The 27779-nt window shown below is 42.6% G+C and overlaps 1 protein-coding gene across 1 annotated transcript; it reads left to right on the plus strand.

The window, feature by feature from the left end:
* Nucleotides 1-17668: 17668 nt before the first annotated feature.
* On the plus strand, nt 17669-26011 carry btg1 (B-cell translocation gene 1, anti-proliferative). Its single transcript, XM_010730635.3, has 2 exons — nt 17669-18149; nt 21333-26011. Exons 1-2 carry the CDS (start codon nt 18005-18007, stop codon nt 21734-21736), a joined length of 549 nt encoding a protein of 182 aa, XP_010728937.3. The 5' UTR covers nt 17669-18004; the 3' UTR covers nt 21737-26011.
* Nucleotides 26012-27779: the final 1768 nt, after the last annotated feature.

Genomic DNA, 27779 nt, shown 5'->3' on the forward strand with positions numbered 1-27779 from the left:
CTAACTGGCTGCTGGATGTAGCTTGTGTGAGGTATCAAGCTTCTCATCTAAGTCTTGGCAATAAGGTGAATACCGTATTTTTTGGGCTATAAGTCGCAATATCAATTAATATGTCAATAACTGTCAATTTTCACACATAAGACGCATCGGCTTATAAGACGCAATAAGCGAAACAAAACGTGTGTCAGATAGGTCGAACTTTATTCAACCTATTCACAATATCTCGGCCTTCGTGAAAGCTCGGACGACACTTGAGACTGATACCTTAGCCCAGGCATCCACAATCCATTGGCAGATAGTGGTGTAACTCGCCCGGCGTTTGTGTGTTCGCCTTCTGTCATCACGCTCCCATGCCGCTCGCACTTTAACTTTGAACGACCTGTTGACACCAATATCTAGAAGTTGGATACCGGTTTTGTTAATCCACCCGGAATGATGGCATGCATCGAATGAGTTTGCTTCACTTGGGTTTTGACAGTATCGGTGAGATGGGCGCGCATGGAGTCGTAGGTCAATAGGGACGGAGATTCATGGAAAAAGCCATCCGTATTACTCCGCGAGGCTCCTGACTACGGTAATGTGTACCAACATAAAATCAGTTCGAGGTTAGTGAACACAACCAGAATTAATACATAAGGTGCATTGTTGATTTTTGAGAAAATTAAATGATTTTAAATGCGCCTTATTGCCCAGTATGTGTGTTTCCTATAATGTCATACCATGTTAAAGATATTTATTTGACCACAGCAGTATGTAATATGCATAATTGAGATTAAATATTTTGTTACTTAAACATTTTGGTTGTTGTCTTGCTTGCTTTTTCCTCAGTAGGAAGATTATCTTGGTGCTGTTTGCCCCAGTTTTAGTGCTAAGTTAACTGGCTTCTTGTTGTAGCTTGTGTGTGGTATCAACCTTCCCAGCAGAACTCAACAGCACTTATAACTACCCTTCCTGCTTGAGCTTTAACGTTAAGGAGACATCACGGATTATGACTCCCTACTTTGCTAATCATCGTCTGTCTCTCTCCTCTGCTTTAATTGTTCCAATCAAAGCCCTCTGTAAACACTGGAGGAGGAGAATGTATGTGTTAAAGTGTTTCACGGGGCGGGGTGGGGTGGGGGGGTCTGATAATCCATTTCAATTACCAAGAACAAAAGCAAAACACAGTCACTTGAAGGTGACGTGGGGACGTTCTTCAAAAGAGCCATGTCTCCATGGCAATAGCTGTAGGCCGGACAGACCCCCGTGGCACACATCAGCATATGCATATGCACGATGAGCTTCTGTCTCGGTCTTGGGAATGAGCTTCATAGCTGCCGTCATATTCTCTGGTTATAAACTTAATTAGCGTGAGTTATACAAAGCTATATTATAACTGTAATACTCCTCGGTCACAGTTATAAACATCCGTTAAATAGCTATATTTCATTTTTTCAATTGTTTAATGAGACATTTTCTTCTTGACAGTCCTCTCTTTGATGGTGGGCACAAATTGCAGAGTGTTCCCTGAAGGCAGCAGCAGCACTACAAAATTCAGCTTTATCTTTAACAAACACATGCTGTTGTTTTCTCTTGCCTTCTGCCCCCGTACAGTTGTACTTCCTTGTGCTGGCCAGACTGAATGAATAGTCTGCTGCTAATGAAGGGTTGTGTGGGGATGTGTGTACAGGTGATATCATGCTGCTTTTATTATATGATCCAGAAAAGAGCTGGTATCTTTCCTAGACTGTCCTGTCCATATAATTTTATAGTGCAATTTGAGAAGTTTGTGAGGTACTTTATATATATATTGTCTAATAAAAGTAGGGCTAGTTTTGACCTTTTGAACATCACGTGTTTGTTAATGAACACAAATTCTAATGAATCATATCTGCGTCTTTATCTGGTCGTTCCAATGAAACTGAAGTATTTTGAAATGCTATGTCGACTCTATGGGACTATCCCTCAGTTCATTACAACCAGATGACAGGTTAATGGTTGTTTTTTTTCCCCCCCCAAAAAATATCTCCAAAGTTACCACATTAATGGCCGCAATAATCTTTTTATGTATCATTTTATAGTAACTAATAAATCCAAAGTACACATGATAAACATTGATATGCTTCTCTTTCTAGGAACGCCAAAAGATCCAGCTGCTAACACGTCTGTCATTCTGCCAACATTTAAAGACAAAGCTGCTTGTGTTCTCATTTTACGACAGTACATAGAATTTTACAAAAATATTTATGTAATAGCGACCTTTTTTATTTTGGGTACCTTGTGTATTATATGACGTTCACTTGGATGTTTTCAGTAAAACACAAATACTATTTTTTTAGTGTTCGTTAATATGTCAAGTATGGACAGTGAGCATTTATGTTCTTGGTTAACTGGCTGTTTTTATACCCGTTACAAAATAAATGTATGAATTATATTTAATTTAATTGCTTAGATGATTATTTCTGTGGGTTATAATTCAACTTTGCCTTGTGTACCAGGCTGTTAACATGTTTATTTCCTCAGGCTGCCGCTTGGTTTCAACTCATCAAAACAGTTACCCGAGTCGACTTTGAGTCCAAGTCACAACAACTACATCTCTGCCAATGAAGGAGTTAGTGTTTGCCTGAGTGGAAATATTTAAACACACTTGATTTCCCGCAATCAAAGAGGTTCTTGAGTCGAGGTACCGAAATACCGCTGCCTTAGCCTATTACAATCAGCTCTCTCTGATTTTCTCCACTTTAATCATCCACTTTTTCCACACATGTGCACCTTTACACCGACGCAAACACACGCTCTTATTAGGGAACACTGGGGCTGCAAAATGTGTAATTCTGATCATTTCAGTAATACTTATGAGTCCAAATCCAAGTCAAGCAACAACAGCATGCTAATCTTCAAAGAACAGCTTTGTTATACGTGAAGGGGGCATTTTACGCTCCACTAACCTGTTCCTGCCTTTACTTCATACCACGTGGTAGGAAATACCCTCATAAATACGGGGGGCTCAGCTCTGGCTGGACGCAAGAACAAGGAACCCTGTTCTTGTGCTGTGATGACAGATTTAGTCTAGACTGAGGTTGTGTCTGCAGGTGTGTTCATAGTATACAGGCTGTAAATGTGGACGCATAAGTCGTTGGAGGTTGTATTTATCATTAACCAGTCTTTCAACCAACAAATGACTAAAATAAAAAAGGCCACTAGGCCGTGGCTAGACAGCGTTTAGACACGTGAACACAATAACTATGTGGTTATTGTGAGATTCTAGCTCTTAGATAATTTCAGGGGAGAGACGGTCATTGAGCGAAGTATTTTGGGTATCGTCTTCCATGCATGGAAGCACACATACATACTTTACATATAGTACACATACATATTACATAATCGCAAATTAGGAACACACGGATACACATTCACAGACAAAATACACACATAAAAGCACCCGTATTCATGTGCATAACAGCCATACACACACAGTCTGCAGGTGAGTGCTTGAAATATTTCCATACAGGGTCGGATATTATCAGTTAATGCAAATGACGGGCGTCGACAGGAGCTGAACAGAAATATGCATAAGTGCAGGTTGGACAGCTGCTGTAACGAGAGCAGAGCGGCATGACATTGGCTGCTCGGTCCTGACCTGTACATGATACTCTGTGCTAACCTGCCCTGTGTTCACTTTTATTTATAACTCTGCTGTCATTTATTGCGTGCGCTATCTGCTAACAATCAGGCTCATACCCCTTCTTCTGCTGTTATGTGCTCCCTCTGCCTTCATTATTAGTATTTTCTCTACACTTCGGCCACCCGGTTTTCCCTCCATGTCACCTTTCACATCTACTGTCAACATTATTTTTATATCTGGAATCTGCATCCTCGACCTTGACATTCAATCATCGCTTTTGTCCACTGACCACCAACCTCTTTTCAAATGCATCCTATAAAAAAAAAAAAGAAATAAATTAAAATAAACACTCTCTCTATCTTTTGTGTTGCGTATCTTATCTGACGATCCACCACCAATAACAATAGCAGAGGTTGGCCCGTTCAGATACCGATCAGCAAATCCTCACAAAGCACGAATATGTCTTGCCTCCCAGGGCGTGCGGCGTGCCAACATTTGATCAACAGCCTTGCCGTTGCAAGTAAAGAAGCCAATTAACTTCCTCTGTCACCTTCCAGCAAAGTGGAGCCATCGCTGAAGGGTGTACAAATTGCAGCCAGGAATCTAATTTCAGATGAACATACACCTTGGGCCCCTTAGAACAGCAAAAAAAAAAAAACCTCAATCTGAAGAAACATGATGACTTGCACTTGCTGCTCAGTACTTGAGCTTGAGCCATAGAACTTGTGAAGGCTAGATGAACATCCAGTACAGAAACTGGGTCCATAAAATGTTTAACTTAGCTTAGCTTAAAGCCTAAACTGCCAGCTCCACCAAAACTAAAAACAAACACCACTTTCCCTGCTAAACCTGTTAGGCTACTGTGCGTAAGGACATGGTGACGTTAAGAGAGGTCACAAACCTGTCAACATTATGAAGACAGATTAGCGGTTGCTGGTCAAGAAATGACAATTAACTGCTCTTAAAGTGTCGGGTTTGGGAAGAGATGCTGCACAAGTGCTGGATAAATATATATATACTGTTGTCCGTCCAGAAGTTGGATACATATGCGGGCAGATGTATTTTTTTCACTTTAGACATCCATCATCCAGCCTTACTCTGGTGGTGAGACTGTTCAAGAAAGAGTTCAGAGGTGATCAGGCAGGTTACGGCACTTTTACTGCGTGTTTTTTACTAGAGCCGCAGTTAAATGCCATCTGTCTGCTCTGACTCTCAAGGCCCTGACACAACATCACCTTCTCTTCCGCAGTTGTCTCACTAATTCTTGCAATGACACCGGGTCCTTCTCACCATTACGCATACTTCACCTCACCCCTCGTCGTCAAAGAACAAATTGACAGCGGTGTGAAAACGCGCCGCACAAGGCTGTCGCTTGCCTGGGATATGACATCACTCTGATACTGTCGGTAATGTACGAGTGGGAAGGAGAGCGTTGTGACATTCACACTTCCTCCGCAGCGCACTCGTTTCCTCTCGAACCTTGAACACACGAGCTCTTTGTGTCCTCGATCTGGATTGTCTCTTGATTTGCCACCTCGCCCATTTCTCTCAGCTTCCACTCATTCACTCCAGTTTCTGTCCACCACCTGTACCTCAGTTCTCACTGACAGCGGAGACAGGAGGCTGCACAGGGCCAATTTCCTGAGTGCTGCTCACCACTGGCACTCATTTAATTACTGCAGAGACAGAGGTGGGAGGCATGGCCTGTCAGCGCTAAAGCCCAGATCCGTGTGGTCCCTCTCCTGCTGTCCTAGGGGATGCCGACGCGAGAGGGGGGGGTTGGTACCTGTCATATTCTATAGCTTCTATACAGGCATCAGCTGACAGCTTGAGATTAGCTTTCTTTGTTGCAATCCTGAGAGGTTTGGTAACCATATGGCCAGAATACTGGATGAATGCCTTTGATTTCTTTTAGCACACTCACACACATCTGAACCGTTTTTGTGGACACCTGCTGGGATTAAGAATGGTGTCAAAGAGGAAGTGAAATGTGTCTCAATGCGTGGCATCATGTGTAAGCCTTCAGCACGAGGAGGTAATTCATTCCCCATATGCTCTGGAAGCGTTTCCCTGATTTGCCTAAATTAAAGCAAGTTTAATTTATGTGTCCAACAACTACTAGAAAAGGCAACCTACATTCATTTTGTTTGCTGTATAGGACTGATGTAACACCTCAGCTTAGAAAATATTTTTTTATTGCAATAGTAATATCACAGAAAATGTTTTTCTTTCTTTTTTTTTATCACTCAAGGTGATCGAGGTTGCTTTTATTCAAAGTTCTTTACAATTTGTTTCTGACTCATTCACACACACCTACACACTCACACACAGATGGCAGCGATCTTCCGTGTAGAGGAGATGCAGTGTTTCTGCCCAAGGACACTTTGGATATGTAGACAGGAGCACCAGCTCCACGTTTTAGTGGACGACACAGCCGGACACAGTTCCCAAAGTGGGTGCAACAGTATCTGGGATGTCATAAGACTTGTTCACTTGTATTTTATATGGTGTGTTTTTCATATTGTTTCACCGTTATTATTATTTCGAAAAAATCTAGGCAACCTTTACATATATTGTTACATATCATGAAGAAATAAGCTATTTTTAAAAATCACAGCACAGTGAAAACTAGCTCAGCTCTCAGCTGTTGTCCTAGTGATGCAACCCTTCTATTGAATGCCTCTGCATAAAAATATTGTACAGATCAGATCAGAAACACTTTAATAATCCCTGCAGGGAAATCGTGTAAAGAGTGTACAGACATGCGTGATGAATTCAGTGATCACGCATGTCCGCTTTTCCTCTGGGGCCAATGGCAGATGAAAGTTTTCACTTCATCCTGTGAGACCTCTCAACATCTGTTACATTGAAGGTTCCCAAACAATAAATCCTAATAACATTAGTTATCCCCTGACTATTCTTCAAGTGCCACCATAAGGTCAACAAGTTTTAGTAAAATATCTGATTACATAATATATATTTATAATTAATGCTCCGCCTCAGGACTTTTCATCTGGTGCCATCAACAGATCAAAACTTGATGGCTTCATGGCTGTAGGCTGTGTCTTACTTCACATACTTCCATTAGTACACTTCTATGTGGTACACTGTGTACTTCCTAGCATACTGCGCAAATTTGGGTAGGGTGGTGTTAACCCAATTGTAAATGGGAAATTACACTGAAAAAATGATCAATTTAAATAAAAAAATAAAATGTTACTGCTTTTTCTTTGCTGAATTGCAACCCGGTGAAGGATTATTGGCAACATTTGACAGCCGAAACATAACATAACATAACATATAAAACATATATACATCGTATAATTATAGATTCCTATAATCACTGCAACCGCTTCAGATCCAACAGCTTCCTCAGGCGCCACCAAAATGTCGATGACTGAGGGCGAGAAGTGTCCAGCACATACACACACACACACACACACACACACACCATTTGCATACTCATTGTACTCTGCATTTTGAGTATGGAAGTACGTGTATTGAGAGTCACGAGTCTTGTTTTACAAGCTACAAATAGCCTGACACAGCCTTTCACCCGTGTCTTCCAACATCACCACATTATCACAATGTAGTTTCTAGGTAACAAGATGACTTTGTGCCTGGACCCCTCACGGTGTTAAGAGCCAGTGCATTTTCCCCGCTAAGCAAATGAAACCACTGATTGAGAAAATCTTTACACAGAAAGAGAGTTACAAAGCAGTAGTTTGTCTTTTTTAAGATTTTTCAATCATTTATTTAGTCTCAGGGGCCCCATGACATTCACAGTGATGGCACCACATCCCGTTGTTGAGTCTGTACGTGATCACATTCATTCCCCTCTGCGTGGTTTAATTTGTCCTCCCACAGGAATGCTCTCTGTGATTGTTCCTGTGTGTGTTTTGTTTTTTTTCGCCACGGCTTCTCCGTCGTCGTTTTTTTGTCGAATCGTTTGGATTGAGCTCACTCTGAAAATGGGAGCATGATCTGGGGACATCACCATGGCAACTGAGACCACATGTTCTCCTTTTGAAAAAAACAAAAAACCAGAATGTTTATATCCTGTTTTTTTAGCACATCACGAATACAATACAACACATCATTTTTCGAGCTCGCTGATGTTCACCTGTGGTTCGACAGAGAAAATAAATCACCTGATCTTTCTCTTTCCTTTTTTTTTTCCAGTGAACTCTTTAACCTGACATCACCAGAGTGGCCTGTTTTCCTTAAACATGTCGGGGGTTGGATCCAGCCTGTCGAGTCTTCACCGTATCCTGTCTGTGATGTTTAATGCTTTTCAAGCCTTGAGAAGTTCGACAGGTTGAAGGAACCTAAGAGTCATTAAGGCCTCACCTGCAGACACACACACCACCACCAGCAGCACCACCCAACACACACATAAATACACCTCAAAGACCCTGTCAGGCCAAGTCTCAGACTGAGCTCGACATGTCCTGACATAACTCTCCAACATACCATCCTGTAAACTAGCCAGGGCACAGCATGAACACGAAGTTCAGTATCACATCCACCTAACTTAAAACTAACAAACAAAGAAAACATATCTAATAATCTCCCAGAATCACAACAACAAAGAATGGAAGTGAAATATGACTCCATTGGCTTTATTCTCATTTACCACCCACCTCTTACTTAAACCCCAGCTGACACTGAAACTAACCATAGGTCCTGTACATGTCCTGGCATGTCTCCTGACACCGAGACAACCAGAAATAGACTTAACTTTCATATGGTGGTATGATCTGAAAGGTTTGTTGCCAAAATAAGACAGAAGGGTATATTTTTACTCAGTAGGGAGTCCCCATATACGGTGGTAGTAAAGATCAGCCAGCTTGTTTGCTTGTTATTTTTATTATTTTTAGTATTAAGGATAAAAAAAGTCTAGCCAGACGACCTAAACCAACAATGTGCGGTCTGTTCCTTTATACTTTCTGACCTCCATGTCCTGTCAGGAATTTCTTAAATCAGCTGGGCACTGTAGTTTTCAGAGAACGTTACTCAAACAAGCAGATTAGTACACATTTGGTGTGCTAGTATTTGCAACAGATGTAAAATCAATGTTCATACTGTCACTCAGTGCAACAGTGTGGTTACTTATATAGTTTTCGATAACATTTGAGGTCTATAGCAAAGAGGAATAAGCTGGATCAGACAGCAGCCTTTTCTAGTAAGCTGTTATAAGTGAGAAAAATACTAAAATCGCCACATTTATCCTTTAAGTGTGTCTGTAAGGAGTTAAACACAGATGAGTGACAGATACTTTAGCTGTCACAGGATGTCTTTTCCTGACATTTCCAGGCAAAGCTCTCACAAACCTCCAAGGACACACCTCTTTCTCCACAGCACAACACTCCTTAAACATGCTTACGTTGCAGGAGCATGCCGCAACTTCGAAGATTCCTTTTAAATCTTAGTACCGAATCACTATATCTCCCCTCTTTGCGCGTCTGTGCTGATGTCTGTGCTTTCACTTTCTTGATCCAAGTTAATGTTTGCCTGCCTCAGCCGGCTGCAGAAGGCAGAGAGGGGAATACCGCAATCAATAGCTGGTATTTACTGGTTTTCACATATCATGCTGTGACAGGCAGCCACTGGCTTATCAGTGAGTCAAAAGGTTATGTCTAAACGAAAAACCCAAGCGGCTTTAATTATACACTGTCACTAATTGTAGGTGTGGGGAGCTAAATTGTGGCATTATATGACTCCTTGGTATTTTACTATTGAGAGAGGGAGCATTGGGACTAAAATATTAGTAGCATTCAGTCCGCTTCCTTGACTAAAATCCATCTTTAAAGTGGTAAAAATAGTGAAATTATCACAGATCCTCGTGGACAGAGTGTTTACAATGTTCAGTATTTTCATGGGAAAGTGGTTTGCATGCCTTAAAGCATGAACTTGACCTTCCTCGCCGGTAGCGGCACAGATACAGCATGGAAAATCCAACAAACCCATGAGTCACGACGTGGTATCTTAACTTCTGATCACGACAGCCCCTTGTTTCATGTTTGGAGTCTCTGTCGTGCTTGTATCTCTGCAGATCTGAAGAGAGAGAGAGAGAGAGCTCTACACTTTGGGTTTAACTCGTCTATGTTTTTTCGGTCGTGCCCCGTCAAACTATAGCTTGTGTCATGAATAGCAGCTCGCTATGAAATGACAGCTTGCGTGGGCCCAGACTGGATTTGATGCCAAGCTGTTTGAGGCTGTTTAAAGTGTGAGTCATGTTGAGGGCTTTAGGTAGCACAGTCACTGACTCTCACTGACACATGTACACTCTTGCTCTCTCTCTCTCTCTCTTTTCTGTCTGTCTCTCGCTCCCTCATTTTTAGCTCTGCTGCGAGAGGGTGGATATCACTTCTTTCAAGTTGAGACCCGGTATACTGACAGGAGTCAATGATAAAAAATAAAAAAAAACCCGGGTGAGCGTCTGTGCGAGCTCCTTCTTATCTACCTGAACGATAAGGTTATCACACACTTTTCTGTTGCTGTTTGAAGTTATACTCCGTGTAATCCTGTTATGTGGAAGACGGATAGGCTTCCTGGGTACACAAAGGAGTGAAGAATGAATGCAGACAGGGTTTTTTTTATAAAAAAGGAATGGTTCAATAGAAATGAAATTGTTCTCCTGTTCTCTCGTGAGTTAAATGAGAACAGTAAACACATAGCTGCTCTGTCTAAAGGTAAAAAAATATGTGTACCAGCACATATTGTGCATTTTTTATGCTTATTTCAGAGCCTCCAGTTTAATTTTCACTTCTCTTGAATCATATCTGTCTGTTGTTATCCTTTGTTATCACATTTAGCTGCAAATTCGTGCAAGAGCTTGAGGAAAACTGTAAAATATGCTGGAATGCTCCAACTTTCAGTCGCATACTTCCTCCGTAAGCCTCCCTTCAACCAATCCCAATGCAACATTGACTTATAATATAATATGGCATTAATCTAGGCTGAGCTGCAGCACCCGGGATGCCACGGGTCTGAGTCCTCACACAGCAGAGTAACATCCAGTATGTGTGAAGACTCTGTCCCAGATAAAGTGAGAAGAACATGTATGTAATATTCATCGAAAGGTTACATATTTATATCACACACACACAAACATGCTGCAGTCAGACACTGTGCAATGTGGCTTCCTAGGCTAGGCTAGGCTGTGTGTGTGTGAGAGAGAGAGAGTGTATAATGATTCAGCCGTGCAGGTTTGAAACTTTGCCATCCACCAGGATAAGTCAGTAAGTCACTGCATGAGTCCAGCAACGTGCCACATGCAATATGCCACATACACACCAGCCAGTCAGCATGTCTCTCTCTCTCTCTCTCTCTCTCTCTCTGCACTGAGCCACACACAACATGAAACATTTACGGAAATTATACAACTTTGAAATGGGGGCTACATCTGTTTAAAGGGAAGGGGGGAGGAAATAATTGGGCGGCGGAAGATTGAAGAAGTCACACTATGTGGTGCCACATCCTGCCAGGAAAAAAAAAATTGGAAATGTTCAATCTTGAGGGAATACTCCACCAAAAAATCTGTCTTTGAGTATCAACAAGCCTCTTCGGGGCCGTGCACATGAAGCTCTGTGAGGCTGAACTTTGCCGCATTGGTGCTTTGAGCTAAACACCAGCATGCCAACAGGTATAAAGTTTGAAATATTCTCTCGGTTTAGCATGTTAGCATGCTTACAATACAGACGAGGCTCATGGAATTAAAATTTAGACCAGATGAGATGAAAAGTCGAGGAATGTGAATGTCTGTACCAAATTTCATAGAAAAACAGACAAGTTTGTTTCCAAGTCTCTGAGGGCGTTTTTGTTGAGACACTGGATCTGCATTTTAGTCCATTGCGAATTCTAGCGACAGTTTCTGTACAAACATTTCAAATCTATGGGCTGTGTGTATTTAATCCTCAATAGATCAAATCGTGGGGGTTGAGTGTTGCTTTAAGTGTCAAGTGTCTGGATCTTACAAGAGGAATAAGGCCTCCATTATTACGCAATGCTGCAAGCTTAACATCCTTAAAAGGTGATGCAGGTCATCAGCGAATAAGTTATATGCAGCCAAGCAGGTGTATCTTACATCATGATCTTGCAGTTTGGAGCCCAGATGACTGCAATACAGCAAGGTTTGAATGCACAGTTAGTGCTGGGAGGATACTTATTACAGTCCGTGTGAGGCTCACACACACACACATGCTTTGTGGCTCATATCCGAAGGTTGAGAAATAGTTTTGAAATTTACAAATGGATCACTTAGGCTGTCACATCTCACCTGCGGTTCGCAAACACACGAAGGTGTTGAAGGGAACATTTGAGAATCATCTTTCCAAACTGGATTTGACTGGTCTCGGCAGGCCCCTCGCTATCTCAAATGTCAAAGCTATAAATACACACAGAGGCATACTATACTGGAGCTTATATTGTTAAACTCATAGACGTGTAAAGACGCTCAGTCAGTCAGTGTGTGACTCCTCTCTTCTCGTCTTTTCAGAATACTGAGGAACTGAGTCACTTGTGTGGAAAAAGGAACTGAATAATTTGTCCATCAATATTTACAGCTACAGACAAGTTTAATCCTTCCAACTTAAAACCTGGGTATTTTGTCTTTGCCGAGCACAGAACATGAATAACTCAAGGAGAGCTATGAATGTAAAAAAAAAAAAAAGAATAATGGAATATAGCTGCAAGAGCCATATAGGGCTTATTCTCAGGGCAGATTTGCTTGGAGGATCCAGCTGGTCTTAAACCACAGAATGAATTAAATAAATACAGAGAGAGTTAAACCGAATCAGAAGTAGGAAAAACTATATTACAGGAAAGCGAGTGGAGAGGGGGGGGGAGGAAAGGGGTTCCTGAGGCATTCACTGTGCACGTTGCTTCATTTTTTTGCGAACAAGTCAAGGCCAAGCCACAGCACACAGAGCAGCAGTCCAGCGGTGAGGGAGGCTGACAGCTTCCTGTTTGAATTAAGTGAGAGAGAGCGAGAGAGAGAGAGAGCATCATGGAAAGTTTGTGGGTTTGTCAGATGAGTCTCTTCCTGGTGACCGGGGATCAAAGTGGGAAGGGCGTAGAGAGTTTCTCCAACTTGTTTTTCTTAAAAGGTGATTACCCCGTCTGAGCCACACCCATATACTCACAGTGACATCACTTGTTTCAGAGGCAAACATTTCCATTTTAACGTGCCATCTTTACATTCTTGGAGCGACAATCCACACGTCGTTCTGAGTCAGAGTGTTTTGTTTTTTTTGGTTTGTTTGTTTTAATCACCAGACAGCTGCTCAAACAAGAATACGCTATTCCAGTGAGGACATAGTCATGTTATAACGTCAGGTATTACACATGTATTACATGAAGGTATCTTTTGGACTGTACTGTGGAAGAAAGTGTTTAGATTGTTTACTTTACACCAACATGTAAAAATTTCGTGCATTTTATAAGTAGTGCATTATCAAGGATGCATTTAGTTAAAGTAAGGCTAAGTAACTTTTGCTGAACTGTAACCACTGTGGTCACAGTTGACAGTTATGGGACGCTGGCAAACGTTCAAACATTGTGTAACAGTAGCACGGCTTCAGGGGAGTCATAAAGTCCTGACTCAGTAATGTAACTCATACCACAACATCTGCCTAAAGGACCAGTGTGTGTTCTGGGATACTGTACTGAAACATATATTAAGATATTAAAGTATACAGTACACTAATGAAAACGTAGTTGTGCATATTATATTCCATTTCTGCCATATTTTGTAAATAGGAGCCCCTAAATATTAAGCTACACACCGGACCTTTAAAGTTTGTCAATGATTGCCAAAATTAGTCATAATTAAGCCACTGGTCATATCAAATAGAGTCATAATTATAAAGTCAATTGTCTCAGTTATGCAGCAACATCTTCCTAAAGTTTGCTTATATTATCAAAGCTTAGCCACCATAAGCTATGGGTCATTAGCCTAGAAGTACAGTCATAAAGTCTTGATATGCTACAACATCTCCCAAAGGTTTGCTACAATTATTTTGTGCATTTTATTCCTCATAATTGCAACCTCTCATTTGTAAAAAAAAAAAAAAAGAAAAAAAGAAATGTATTGTGTCTGTCGAGTTGAGTTAATGTTGCTCTAAGCATTAAAAGTAAAAGTGTCTGAGTCATTTTGTAAATTCCCCCTATTATGTAATCATTATTATGGATCTTTAATGTTTAACCTGTAAGCAGCATTTTAATGATTAACCTGTAAGCAGCATTTTAATGTTGCAGCTGTAGTGCACCACATTTTAGAAAAATCATACTAGAGTAGTTTTCAGATCGACGCGGTGTGGTAAAAAAAGTTGAATATTTTTCAGCAGAAATATACTGGAGCACATGTATAAAGCTGAATAATATAGAAATACTCAAGAGAAGCACAGACACCTCCAAAACTGTACTTAACCAACTGTGTAAATGCTCTTTTTCAACCTGACGGTTTAGGTATAATCAGGTCTCAGGTTTTAGTACAGTGGATATAAACATGCTAGGTCAAGTGGTGAGAAGGAATACCAATTATTTGACTGTACAAAGGGACACGCTGCACTGACACTGGATCCACAGTCAAATGATAAGCCTGATCCAGCCCTGAGAGACAAATAATTATCTGTGAATGTGCAGGGAATGTTAGTCAGCGTGTGTGTGTTTATGCGTGTGCTGGGAACGTTGTTTTGTCTGGTGTCTGGATGAATACCGCCTATGTTGGTTTAGCTTTTCTATGACCCGCAGATGTTAGTGCCTTTGTACCCTCATGTACGTCCCAAAAATGTACATATACACTGCGTGTTTGTGTGCGTGCGTGTTCACCACTGTGAAATAAGAACATGTTTGGAAAAGTCTGCCCACGCAAGCAAAGCAGCCAAGGTCTGTCTCTTAGTTGCCCGACCTGACATTCTTTCCTGCAGTTCACGTGTGGTTTCAAGATAAAAGCCTCCATTCATTAGTCTGACTGAGGGCCCAACATAACGACAGGATACCCCACCCTTGTCTGGCAACAGCCAGGACCATATTTTACCCAGTACTGGTGGCCCTCGTATTAAAAACAACCACGAGTACAGGACATTTTCTGCAGTCTGGGTGTGTTTCAGGTGCACCATGTCCACAATACTTCTTATACTTTAACTAACAAATGAAGGTTTGGGGTTTTCCTGGCGTTGTTGTTGCAAGTACTTTCTTTCTCTTTCTCTTTTATCCTATTTGACTTTTATCTCTCCCCTGCTGACAACTGTGCCTGTCCACAGTTGTGTGTGTGTGTGTGTGCTACAGATGTGTACTGTTGTGTGCTCGCTTGCTTGCAAATCTCCTCCTTTGCTCGACTGCTGCACTCCCAGGAGGAAAATCCTGCAGGGGTAATGGGGACAGAAGCTGGCTTCCTTGAGCTCCTACCGACTTTGTGGTGTTTGTGAATCACCGCCACACGCCGGTGCCAGCTTGTGACACCTGAACATATTTTAGTTAAAGTGATATTTCACGGAAAAAATCTTCTGCTCTTCTGAGAATCAAGCACTTGTTGTTTCATCCTCTATCTGCAGCAGAATAAATTCCTCTGCTGTCCTTCTCTTTCTCAAACATGTTGTGAAGGAATGTTAATAAATGTCGCTTCCAGGTTACACACACTGGGAGCAGCACACATACACACACTACTTTATCTTTGCCCGATGGACGCACTCCTGGTTTTGTCTTAATCTGACATTTTAAGGGAAAGGCTGGATCTCGAGTGCCTCAATAAAAAACGTTCCTTCCTCTATAAACAATACCGGCTACTAATGAGTTTCACAGATTTGTGCATAAGGATAACGATCAAAACAATTGTGCAGTTATTGTGCAATAACGTATGCAGAGAAGTGAATTATGCGCGAGGAGCGATTTAGAAGTTATTTTCCATTGTGAAACTTTCCTTCCGTAGATTTTGGTTTGCAATACACAATAATGAAAGCACAGTATCTGAAAGTCCAACTTGTGCAATGATGATTGACTTAGTGGTTTTATGACATGACATACCAACAAATCCAGGAGCTTTACTGTCCGCTGGGAATGAGCTGGAACTCCTGGAGTTTTGCCTGCAATTTGAAAGCAAAAATATTAAATATACAAAACACCTTTCTGATATTCTAAAAATAAATGCAGACGATCCAAGAACAAGAGAAAGAGACATAAATAAACACATTTTCAAACATGACCTGATTCTGATTGGGAAAAGTCCCAATCTGGCCATTGCTCCAAAGGTCACATAGACACGCAGACTCACTTAAACATTGCAGTGTAATGGGTCAGTGATATTTTGCCTGAAGATATTTCACTCCACTGCTGTGAATACTGGAAGAGGGTATGTTGTTGGAGTTATGTGAAAAGTCACAGCTTACGTGCGAGTTTAAACAGGTATGATTTGTGTAAAATGAAATTATCATCTACCGCCGATGTAACACACGGTGGTGTTAGTTTACGTCAGTAAAATGTCCAGGTCTTCTGTAACACGCCGAAACTCAGCAGTATTTCATTAAATAGCGAGGAGGTGCATAACTGTGGGTGAAACTGTGACTGTGAATGTGTTGTGGAGAGGTGGGGGTGAGAACATGTATGGACTTGCATATTCATTTTGCGTGATTTTCTTTACACCTTTTAGGTCAGTGGTTTAAACCAATCAGTGTGGTTCTGGTCTGTTTGATTGCATCATGATTGGAGCACTCAGCGGGTCATCGTTGGCTGTGTCTGCAACAAACAAAGCACAGCAGCCTGTACTTTTCCACTGATTTTAATGAGCACGTAGGGACGGGCCTCTGAAAAGACAGCAGATTTCACTGCTTCCTGGCACCGTGTGGCCTCCTCTGTGTTCAACAGGGTCACACAAGATGTGCTTTTTCAGTCGACCAAAGACTCTTCCTGTTTCATATTTATAAAAAAAAACAACCACAGATCTGTTCACCTGCACACACACTGAGAAAGACAGCAAAAACTAAGGTGATTTACCAAACCGGGGTAATGTAAATGGCCTTTGCTTTCTCTTCCTGTCTCCTGTCTTGCACACACACCTGTTTTCTAACCATCCACTATTATTAACAATAACAGGAATAGCGTCAAAAAAAAAGGGGGGGGGATTCAGGTTGGATTTAAGTGAAACAAAATTGAGCACGTTTGTTTATTTTCCCTACATAAATCACATGAATTCACCTCCTGGTCAATAATTTACCCCCATACAGTGGCTCTATATCCCCCGCCCCACAGTTTGAGAACTACTGCATTAGCTAAACACTGTGATGTGTCTCTATTTTTATGTATTTTGGGGCCTTTATTAGATACAATAGGAGACAATAGAAAGCTGAGATGAAATCAGGGAGAGAACCAATCATGGGGGGGTGATATGAAACAAAGGGTCCCGAAATCTTTTTCTGCATGGAGAGTGAAGATAAAATCAAAATAGATGCATACAACTCAAAACCTGTCCTTGAAGGGTATTCAGACTTACCTTTTTCTTCTTTTTACATTTTATACACACAAGATATAATCCTAAAACATAAACAGATAAATGACTACTTTAGTAAAAAATTTGCAAAAGACGGTGGGTTACAACATCTAATGTGAATTGAAGGGAAATCTGATATATTCTGGAAGTTTGTAGTAACTAAATGCTGCTTCTCCGTGTTTAGTTTGTAGGCCTACTTTGGAAACACTGTTGCAAACATGTTCTGTTCCTAAACCATTGATGAGATTGGATATAGCAGACTACATTTTTTTGTACTATAGGCTAAAGTATGATCAAGTATCAACTTTTTTTTTTAGCCAAGCGCATGAGAGTTTTCTTTGTTGTCGTTTGCTTTTGTTTCTTTCTTTTTTTCCTCCCCCCTCGTATTTCCGACAGCCTGTGAACGCAGCGCAGCCTCATGCTGTGTAGCACTGTTTATTTTCAGAGCGGTGACGTGAACGCCGCACTCCTCCTATATGTGGCTCGTCAGACGGGAGGGCTGCCTCCTGATTGGTCGGCCGTTGTTGCTGTAGCAGCTTGTGTCGAGGCTGCGGGGAGGGGAGGGGGCGCTATATAAACCCGTGCCCCCACTCGAGGAGCCTCACTCTGGAGGAAGACAGTGAACAGGGCGGGCCGGTCAACGTGGCATCAACGGACCCCCCCTTCCCTGAGTAACACCCCCTGTATTTACCAATAACAGGCGCCTGTTTTCCCAGCACTGAACCGTCCTGGCACACGGGGGAACGAAACAAAAAAACCTCCCTCTACCTCGACAAATAAATGCCAAGAGAAACGACACAAGCGCAAACAGATAAGGACCCAGAAGTGGAGACGGACAGTCGGACGAACACGTACTGAAAAACGAAAAGAAAAAGAAACGAACAAACGCCCGCGGACAGCCGTTGCCTTTCTCAATGCATACCCTTTGTGCCCGGGGAACGATGAAACCAGAGATCAACGCCGCCGTCGGATTTCTGTCGAGATTTCTGAGGGTAAAAGGACACGTAAACGATCGACAGGTCCAAACATTCAGCCAAAGCTTACAGGACATTTTGGCAGGTAAGAGAAAAACACACACAGTATAGCATAAAGTACGATTTAATCTGTTAAACGTTGTGTTTTGTCGTAGCTTTACGTGTTAATATTCGGTTTGTAACGAGCCAGAAGAAGCCTTTCTTTGTTCTCGCTTAACTATCGCTATCAGCGATGCTACCGCGCACCTCTGTTTGCGCACGTCGAAGAGAGAGAAAAAAAACCGTCAAAGTATAAACAAGTACACGACGATTAATCGACGATTTACCGTGTAGAATCGACGATTTTTGAGCTGGTTGGAGTTAGTTACTTTGTTTGGTAGGGGTAAGGGGGTGGTGGGTGGTTGTGGAAAGAGAGAAAAGAGACGCTTGGCTCAAACAAGGAAGTGAGCCTCGGTCGATAAAGCTCAGAGAGATGTGAGCAAAACAGCCCCCAGTGAGCTCAATTACGTAATGCGTCGGTTGAAAATGGGTTAATAATGAAAACACGTCCGATTTGTGCGAGCTTAAAGGCGCCAAAAAGCAAATTTTACTCAAAAACACAATTTAAGACGTTTTTTAACCATTTTACACACACTATTATATCTTTTTAGGATTTATGGCATGTTTAATCACATCTCCCATTCATTCAAATGGCGTAAACAGATTGCCTGTATGGCCTCTTTTTTTAGTTTAACCTCACAGAGTATTAGGCATGTTTTGCTGTAAACACATTCCAGTCTCAGGGCTCTAAAGCTGCCATACATCTGCCTCTCGGTTTCCATCTCCTGAGCACATACAGCAGCGGATGACCTACATTTCTCACATAAGGAGCTCACTTATGCAAAAGCCTTATAGTCTTACTTTGCAGGCTTGTTTTTTTTTTGGTTTCACGCAAATTGTGAGCTTAGCCCCAAAGGCTGAAAACAAACAAAGGAAACGGCACGATGGATCGTGTTAGATTTCTCGGAGAGGGCTCCGATCCACGACGGTGTTTGTAAACAGACAAAAAAAAGTTGAAGCTGGATGTAGTCGGCCGTGAGGGCCCCTCGGTTGGGGGAGGGGATGTTTTGGTGGGTGCATATAGGAGGACGTTGAAGACCGCAGGCAGCGCAGCGTAATCGTGGAGGAAATGGAGGGGGAAATTCCACAGAAACAAAGCAAACCCACTCTATAGTTAGTGCACGCAAACGTTAATTACACCAAAGCGACAAATTAAAAGGTATGATCCGTCATGTGGAAGGTTCACAGTCTTGCTGTTGTTAAAAAAAATACCATAAACTGCTTTATGATCTAATAAAATTAATTCCATACGAGCACGAGGCGAATGGAAACAAAAGTGAGTGTGTGGTACTACCCCACGGGGCTCGCTGCTACTGAACTAGGCCAGCCGGGGCTCTTTTGTTGCTCGGGAAAACATCACAATCACCCACTATTGTGTCTGCGAGCTGAAAAGCAAGCGCGCCTCACTCCCCCTTGTTTGTGCTGAGCGAGCGGGGGCGGGGGGGAAGTGGAGAAATTGGTCCCGTTGACCACGACAGTTGTTATTGTAATTGCTTCGATACATCCGGTTTATCAGCACCATGTTTTCATCCCACAGAATATGGCTTCGGGCGGAAAGTATTTCTGTTACATCGAGTTTTGTTGCAGTCAAGTGGACTCCTGTCTGCTTACTTTGCCGTTTCTCTCACCCCCCCTCCCTCTGTTTCCTCCCATGTGCCCTCGTTTTTAAGAATAGGCCCTGTCGAGCTTATCCTTTCCCAGCTGCTCCGGGGTTTGTCGGTAGCTGCCTTTGTGGCTCGGTCCGACGCTGAAAGATCATCCAGCCCCTTGTGCTCTTTGGCGAGTGCCAGCCCCTCCATTAACTCAAACAGTGTCCAGCCTTCTGTGATAAGACATGGTGGGAGGAGGGGGAGGAAGGGGAAGTGTAAGGGTGGGTGTGTTATTATCCTGTGGATGCATACAGGTGGCCTCCGGGCCCCCAAGCCTGAAAGCAGGCCTACTTCACTTACTTGTTTTTTATGGCCACAATGAAATCAATATAGATGGGGTAGGTTGTGATACAACTTTAAAACTATGCAGTATTCATAGAAAAATGAAGCCTTGTGGAATGAGCCACATTTCACATCCTGATACACCCAAAAATCTGTCGGTCTTGTTTTTTTTCTTCCTCTCATCGTCTTGACCACTAAAATGCCTGAGGCATTCAGCGAGCGGCGTCACTCTGAATCACCGGTTTCACTGCTCTTTGAAAACTTCCACACCGACCAGACGGAGAAAAAGAGAGAGCGGGGGGAAAAAAGAGAAAAATAGGACCCGCTCCCTTTAAGAGGTGGAGTCTGACGTCCCAGATGGCTGGCTGGGGCTTTGACGCTTTTGATGTTGGGTTTTTTTTTTTTGTTCAGCCAGTCACGGTAGACTTTGTGACAGTGATGACGGCCAGAGGAGGGATTGAGCAATCCAATGGCCCTTCCTTTGTCACGTAGGGCCGAGGTGCCGCTGGCCGCCTGTTTATGGCCTGCTTATCAGGCCTGTAACAGGTGGTGATGTTTTTCTTTCCTTTCTTGCCCTGCCCTGTACTTTAAGTACACAATGGTGATTTTTAAAAAAAAATCTATTTAAATGAGATATAGGCTAAATCTAAACATTTATAGAACATTTTATTACAAAAAAAGTTACATAAGAAGGATGAGTTAACATGTTTTTCTTCATTATGTGTTTGATTTATTTCAAGTCAGATCTTTTTATAACTCAAGTTGCCTCCTGGCAAAAAGTAGCACACAAGATTAAAATCTACTCCTCTTAATCATTCGGCTTTATTCTTGTTTAACACTCAGAGACAACCCAGATGTAAACCCAGTCAAATGGCGGACTGTAATGGTTTATTTTATGATTTAAATCTATCTTAACCTTTAGACAGATCATTTGTTTTGACTATAATACACAAGGATCTGTCATGCGTCGGATCTTTTAAACACATGGGTTTTTATACCCCGTTTATGACGTTCATATCTTCACATAAACAGTTTGGACAGCCACAACATGTTTATTATCTGTCACAAAGTACAGTCTGTCTACTTGCTGCTCCAACCTTTGATCAGCTGTCTGTAGTCCAGTGTTTCTCCAGTGCTGCTCAGCACGTAAAACCACTTTTATATTTGTACAAGTCCTCTGCTAGTGATCACTCCAAGGCTAAACTCGCTCTCCATCCTTTCCCTTTCTGTCTCTACAGAGCAATATAAGCACCACTGGTTCCCAGACAGGCCCTGCAAGGGTTCAGGTTACCGCTGCATCCGTATCAACCACAAGATGGACCCACTGGTGGGGCAGGCGGGCCAGCGCATCGGCCTGACCATCCAGCAACTCTACCTGCTGCTGCCCAGTGAGCTCACGCTGTGGGTGGACCCCTTCGAAGTGTCCTACCGCATCGGCGAGGACGGCTCCATCTGCGTCCTGTACGAGTCGCAGCCCTGCCCCCCAGGAATGCCGGCAATGGCCGCCGCCGGCTCCCCCTCAGGAAACAGCGGGCCGATGGGCCCCATGGTGGACAGTCACATCAGCTGCAAGGAGGAACTGATGGTGCTGGGCAGAACCAGTCCCTCCAAAGCCTACAACATGATGACTGTGTCCAGCTAAAAAGGGGGCACACTGTCACACCCCCGTCTCCCGGCCTACTTTTGTTCAGGGTCACGCCGTGGCTGGCCATATCATATGACCAGATCAGGGTGAGCCTTTTTTTAAAAAGCTAAGAATATGAAATGAAATAGTGAAAGAAGAAAAAAGCAAAAGAGAAAAAAAAAGCAGAGGATGTGGCCTGTCGTCCAGGTGATGGAAACCTTGTAGGTTTGATATTTTTTACCCCCTCTCCCCATTCTCATCTGTTCTGTTGTGTCATTGGATCAGCTGGGCACTCCGTTTTCTAGGAGAGGCTTTGTGGAAATGGAACTGTTGGGGCAGCTAAACCAACCAACCAACCAACTAACCAGGAACCCCCATGGAGACTGGCTCCTCCTATCCTTCCCCCCCTCCCTCGACTGTAAACAACATGGTGATCAGCTCCATCTCCGAATGGGCTGTCATTGACTTTGCACTTTTCTTACTCGTGGTTACTATGGGTACATGTTCAACACGCCACCGCAAAAAAAAACAAAAAAAAAACACCAACACCTAAATTGTAAGGAGTTTTTACCAGGAATCGTTCCCTCGAGTTTTAAAAAAATCCAGAGGTTACTCAATTTGCCGTCTTTGCATTTTGTTTTCGTTTCCTGTGAGGGGCAGGGGAGATATTTTTAAGAACAAGCCTTTCACAAATCCAAGCTCAAGGTAAAGAAACCCCTCCCAATGAGAGCATCTCTATTTTCTATAACAAAAACAACCCCTTTTGGACCACAGGGAATTTTCTTTATCTTGTAGCTGGAACAACAACAACAAAAAAAAGGCTTTCCATCTTTAACTTCTCCCCTCCCCTCTTTCTGCCATCAACACCGAGCTTCAGAAAGAAAAAAAAAAACCCTCATCTCAACCGTCTCTCGGCCTGCATGTAAGTGCAAGTGGAATGTGTTGTTGACACCTGTTACCTATGGATACCAGCGTGTCCTGTTGCACTGTCGCCCTCCCATCACCCATGTATGTGTAGCTTTCCAGAGGAGGGGGAGGGCAGGAGGAATATCCGTCTCCGAACCTCCCCCCTCCCTTTTTTTTTTTTTTTTGTTAAATGAATGTTGTTGAAATTCACAATCAAGTTCCTGTGTTGTTGTTGTTGCTGTTGTAGTTTTTGCCCCCTTTTTTTTAACCTTCCACCACTTTGTCATCTCCCGCATCACCAAAATTCAAAGTGTAGCATAAAAAAAGGGGGGGCCTGTTTTTAAAAACCCAAATCTTTGGTCGTGCGGCCCTGTTAAGAGTTGACATTGAATGCACTTTGACGTTAGATTGTGTGGGATGAGAGAAAATCGCCTGCATTCCATCCATTCAGATGTCATCTTTTCACACCGTTTTTATTGCCCTCCTCGTTTTTTTTTGTTTTTAAGCCGTTTGTTCATACTGTAGCTCCCACGTTAGACTTTAACGTCTATTGGATCGGGAGTTTACAACTCTGGATTTCAAACCCAATTTTTTTTTTTTTTTTACACTGTATTTGTGAACATTTCAGAGCTGTTGATTCTTAGGTGGAGAGTATTTTTTTTGGTGGTATGTTAGAAACATTCTGTCATCCGTTCACATGGCACTGTTCGCTCTGGCAGGATGCAGAGCTAAGCTGTTTCCCCCCTCAGACACACACACACACACACACACACACACACACACGGTGATTTGTGTTGCCGATAGAGAAAGAAAGTTAGTCTTGAAAGGTCTGGACTAAGTGATGACTGTGTGAGACTTTGGCCAAAGGGAGGTCTGGAGCGCCGACTGTTCAGAGATTAATTTTTAACTTGATTTTAAAAAGCAAACAAACAAACAAAAAACAACACCGGGCCTTGTCAGCCTTCTGTTTTCATTGATTTCAACGGGAGAGACTTCTCCTTATGTGTGCATTGGAGGTGCATTGCCTTACGGAGACCTCATTGTCATGAATTATGAGCCATTTGTGATTTTTAAAAACTAAAATCAGGCTTATAGTGAGCCAGCCTGGTTCAATGTGCTGCCTGGACCCTCACTGGAGGTGTTCCCCCTTTTCCAGCCTGGCAGCTTCACCTCCCTCACCTCACCTCCTCCAGGTGTTGTTTTTTTCTTTTGGGAGGGTGGGGAGGGGGAGGTTTTAGAGTGCCTCAAATGCCACATATCACCCCCTCAGCTCAGACCTCCTGTTCAGCCAAAAGCAAGCCAGCACGCTGCTAGCTGACCCCCTGTGGATGCAGGTAGACTTAATGTGACACATATCATCGTCCATCACCGTAAGGGAGCTGGGTAAGGAAGGCAGGGACCGTGGGGAGCTGGTGTGAGAGAGGTAAGGGGGGGGCCAGGGCCGGACACCTTTTGTCCAGGGCAGCTAAAATCCCTCCAGCCCCCCTCCTCCTCTGGACTTTATTAAACATCCCCCACCCTGACCAGAAGCCCTCAACCCTCCCTGAGCAGTGATGGATAAAAAAAAAAACAACACAAAACAAACCAGCACACGCGCTTGGCGTGCTCAAGCTGCACTAGGGGGGGCTAGTGAGAGACGAGGAAACATGGATCAAAAGATGAAGAATTGAGGGTACTAGGCCATTGTTTTCTGTTTTTCATCTCACTGGATTGCGCTGCACTTGATTTACTGAGTTTGAGTAGCGACTTTGTTTACATACATATGAAAGGATGTGATGGCTGTCTGACGTACCCCCACTTCACTCCCGGGTTCTGGTGCCCCGAGAGGCAGAACAGACGCAGGCACGGGGCTTTTCGAGCGTCGCTCGAGCCTTTAGCCGGCTGTCCAAAATCTGTCACGGCAGGCCTGGTTTTTTCACCGCTCCTCGCCAGACCAATGGGTGTTTAAGCTCCCCTAAGCCTGAGAGGATCATGGGTAATAGAGCTATATCCTTTGACGCACTGCAACCCCCTTAACCCCCCTCCCCTGCTCTCTGCTGATACTCCCTTCAGCAATCTGTGAAAAGCAGTGATTCCATGTTGGCCAGATGGAGAGGAGCTCGCTGGGATGGGAGCCCGGAGCTTCGGTTTCCATGGTGGACACCAGTTTTTAAATCGCGCTGCTCCATTATAGCTTTTTTTGAAATGTCATGTTATGAGATTGGTCTATATTTCGGACGTGAGATAATCGTCTCGTCTCACTTTTTCCTCTATATGTACTTAAATGGTCACACTGGTAGATTTTGTTTTCATCTTTCCACTCTGCCATCCACATTCTCTCCTTTGTTTTTAAAGTCTGGTGATCTAACCCACTTTTAACAGACGTTTTTAAAATTTAAAAAATATATATATATGAAATCCCCCCCTCCCCCTTCAACACCTTCTCAACTCTACTACCACCACCACCCGAAATGGTTTAAGTCCTCAGTAATGTTGATTATATAAATGGCATCCATTCAGCTTGTGCGCACATAGGTTACAAGAAATGTCGTGAGAGTGCTTCGAGTAGTCAAGAGGTAAAATAGCACATAAAATGCACTAAATATGTCAAGTTGAAGTTGTGACATTTTCTTTTTTTTCTTCAAATGAGACGCGAGGAGTCTCTCCTGGAATGTATTGCCAAACTCAGGCCTCGGACATTCAATAAATACCCTTGTGGAAAAGTTGTGCATGTTAAGACATGAAGCAGGAAGGGAACAGCAGTTTCGTTGTTGTTTATCGTCGAAAAAAACTTTAAAAAATTGTCATTTTTGATTAGTTGAATTATTGCCACTTTCACATTTGAGGTGTTTTTACATATTGTAGAATGTATTGTAACTGTACAACAAATGGTAGAGTACATAACATTACACATGGGAAGTGCCAATAATTGCTATCCTGAGGTGTTTTTAGATGTATTCCTTTTTTTTGTATTTCATCTTTTAACATGGATAACGCTTTTTCGTAAGTGAAGCCATTTGTGATGGGAGTGTTGGCAAGGACCAAAGTTGTTTTGGTAAAAAAAAAATATTAGTTTCCATGATCTGTAAGTGTAGACGTATCCTTTTGTTTTTTTTCTTCTTTTTCTATTTTGTTTCTCTATTTTTTTTTTTTTTCTATTTACCTACAAAACCAGAAAATAGACAAAAAAATCTGAGCTTACCCAAGAAGAAAAGCTGTCTATCTTGTGATCTCATGTCAGTACATCTTTATCGTGTTCAGTTTCTTTTCCTTGGGTATGTTGTGATGAACTGCTGTAAATTTGTACAGTTCATGTAAATTGATTGTGCGGAAGTTGTACAGATTTCTATATTTTGGAAGAAAAGTTTTTTTTCTCTGTAATAAAAGATTTCCTATCTTGGCATCATATCCCCTGTGATCTGCGTCATTATTTACTCAGTCTACATTAGTTATTAAATTCACAGTCTTATGTTTTTTTACCTGAAGGAAGATCTTAGTCTGTATCTTTTTACATAAAGCACTACAGAAACCTAAATGCTGATGTGGCCCTGCTGGGGCCCAGATTGGAATTTGACCTTCCAAGTCTTAGAGGACTGACTGGGCCATCTGTGCCAAAAGGACTGGAGAGGAGATCAAGTCAGCAATTCTTCTGCCGCAATAACATTTGTCCCTCTCTTGGGACAGTACGCTGCACTTTGTGTGTATGAAGAGCTTTAAGGTCACACTTTTCTATAAGCGCATTATCTTACTGCACAGCTGAGATTTGATAAAGAAACGGCACCGTAATATGTTTAAACCGTGAAGCACAAACATGCAAGAGGAGAAAATTGGCTTCACCGAGGGACTGGATGTCAGTAATGTTGATGAAGCTCCGTATTTTGGGAGTAAAAGTGGAACATTTCATAAGCCCCCTTTTTCGCTGCTTTTCCTTAAAAGGGCCGTTGCCTGCTCCGAACGACAAATCCAGTCACTGCCATTCCCAAGTGCTCGTGACGTTTTTTGGAATAAAACTCAGTGTTCCAATCTCTGTCCAAACGGAGCTTCCGGTGCTTCCGCCTCCTTTTAAACGATAGGATTTGACAGATGGTACCGTTAGCGAGGATTCTCTCAGAAACTCTGCTAACTCTGCCAGGGCACCGATATGCACAATACCGGCTGCACCCGAACCAGCTGACTCTGCAAAACCGAGAGTTTGGATTAAGACTGCAATCCTTTGCAGCACTCTGAATCCCCCAGGTTGCTTAGCAGCAGGCGGAAAAAGAAAAACATTTGGCTCGTTTTGACACACAGACAAAGGAAGGGAACGAGAAGAGCTGGTTTAGCAGGAGCCGAGGGCGTCGGGGGGGAGCGGAGGGCACGGAGAGGGAAGGTGACTGAGCTTGTGGTTAAAGTCGGGCTTTACCTCTCCAAACACTGGCTCGCAAGAGGCCTCAGCAGCTGGGGAGTGTGGGTATTGTAGTAGTGTGTCAGCATAAAACACAATGGAAGATTTCACTCAGGCCTCTTTTCTTACACATACCAGGGCCAAATTTTTGTGCTTGCACCCTCCTTCATTTTTTCCTGTTTGTTCTCTGGAAGCAGGTCAAAGATTCCCAGGTTGTGTCTGAGTATACGGATCAGTGTGGTTTGTTTTTGTAGGAAGGGAGGGGAAGTCAATGCATATAAAAAATAAAAAAAAGTGATCCAGATTTTGCAGGATTTTGCAATCCTCTTTGGACAGACTTTTGCAATGACTCATTTTAGCAAGTTGTTTTGACATGTCTTTTTTTTTTTTTTTCCATCTCTGAAAAATAAAGAAGTGGATTGCAAATCTGTGTGCTCCAGCAGAAACGAACATTTCGATGTGATTTTTTCTTTTTTTACCGAAACACATTTCCAAAAAAGAAGCTCAGCTCATCCGAAAAATATCCCTAGGGCAGGTCAAATTATGGAAATGATCTCCTCGTTATAATTTTATGTAAATTCAAGACAAGACATCAGCGTTCATGTCTTTTGGTGTGACTAAATCAATCGCTCTGTTCCAAGTTCCATTGCGGCGCATGTCAGGAGATCATCAAATTGTCATCTAAGAATTGCATTAGAGTTTCAGCTTGGCACTGATGAAACGGCAGTGTAACATATTTTCTGCCCTCCCCTCCCACTCACATAGCAACAGAGGTTACTCTGTACTCTGTGA

This window comes from Larimichthys crocea, chromosome XX, assembly GCF_000972845.2.
Source record: "Larimichthys crocea isolate SSNF chromosome XX, L_crocea_2.0, whole genome shotgun sequence".
Classification (NCBI taxonomy): Eukaryota; Metazoa; Chordata; class Actinopteri; family Sciaenidae; genus Larimichthys; species Larimichthys crocea.

Excerpts from the sequence above, each read along its gene's own strand:
- btg1 (XM_010730635.3), top strand. The coding sequence starts at position 18,005 with ATGCATACCCTTTGTGCCCGGGGAACGATGAAACCAGAGATCAACGCC. Across the intron at positions 18,150-21,332 it reads CTTACAGGACATTTTGGCAG|AGCAATATAAGCACCACTGG; the intron begins GTAAGAGAAAAA and ends CTGTCTCTACAG.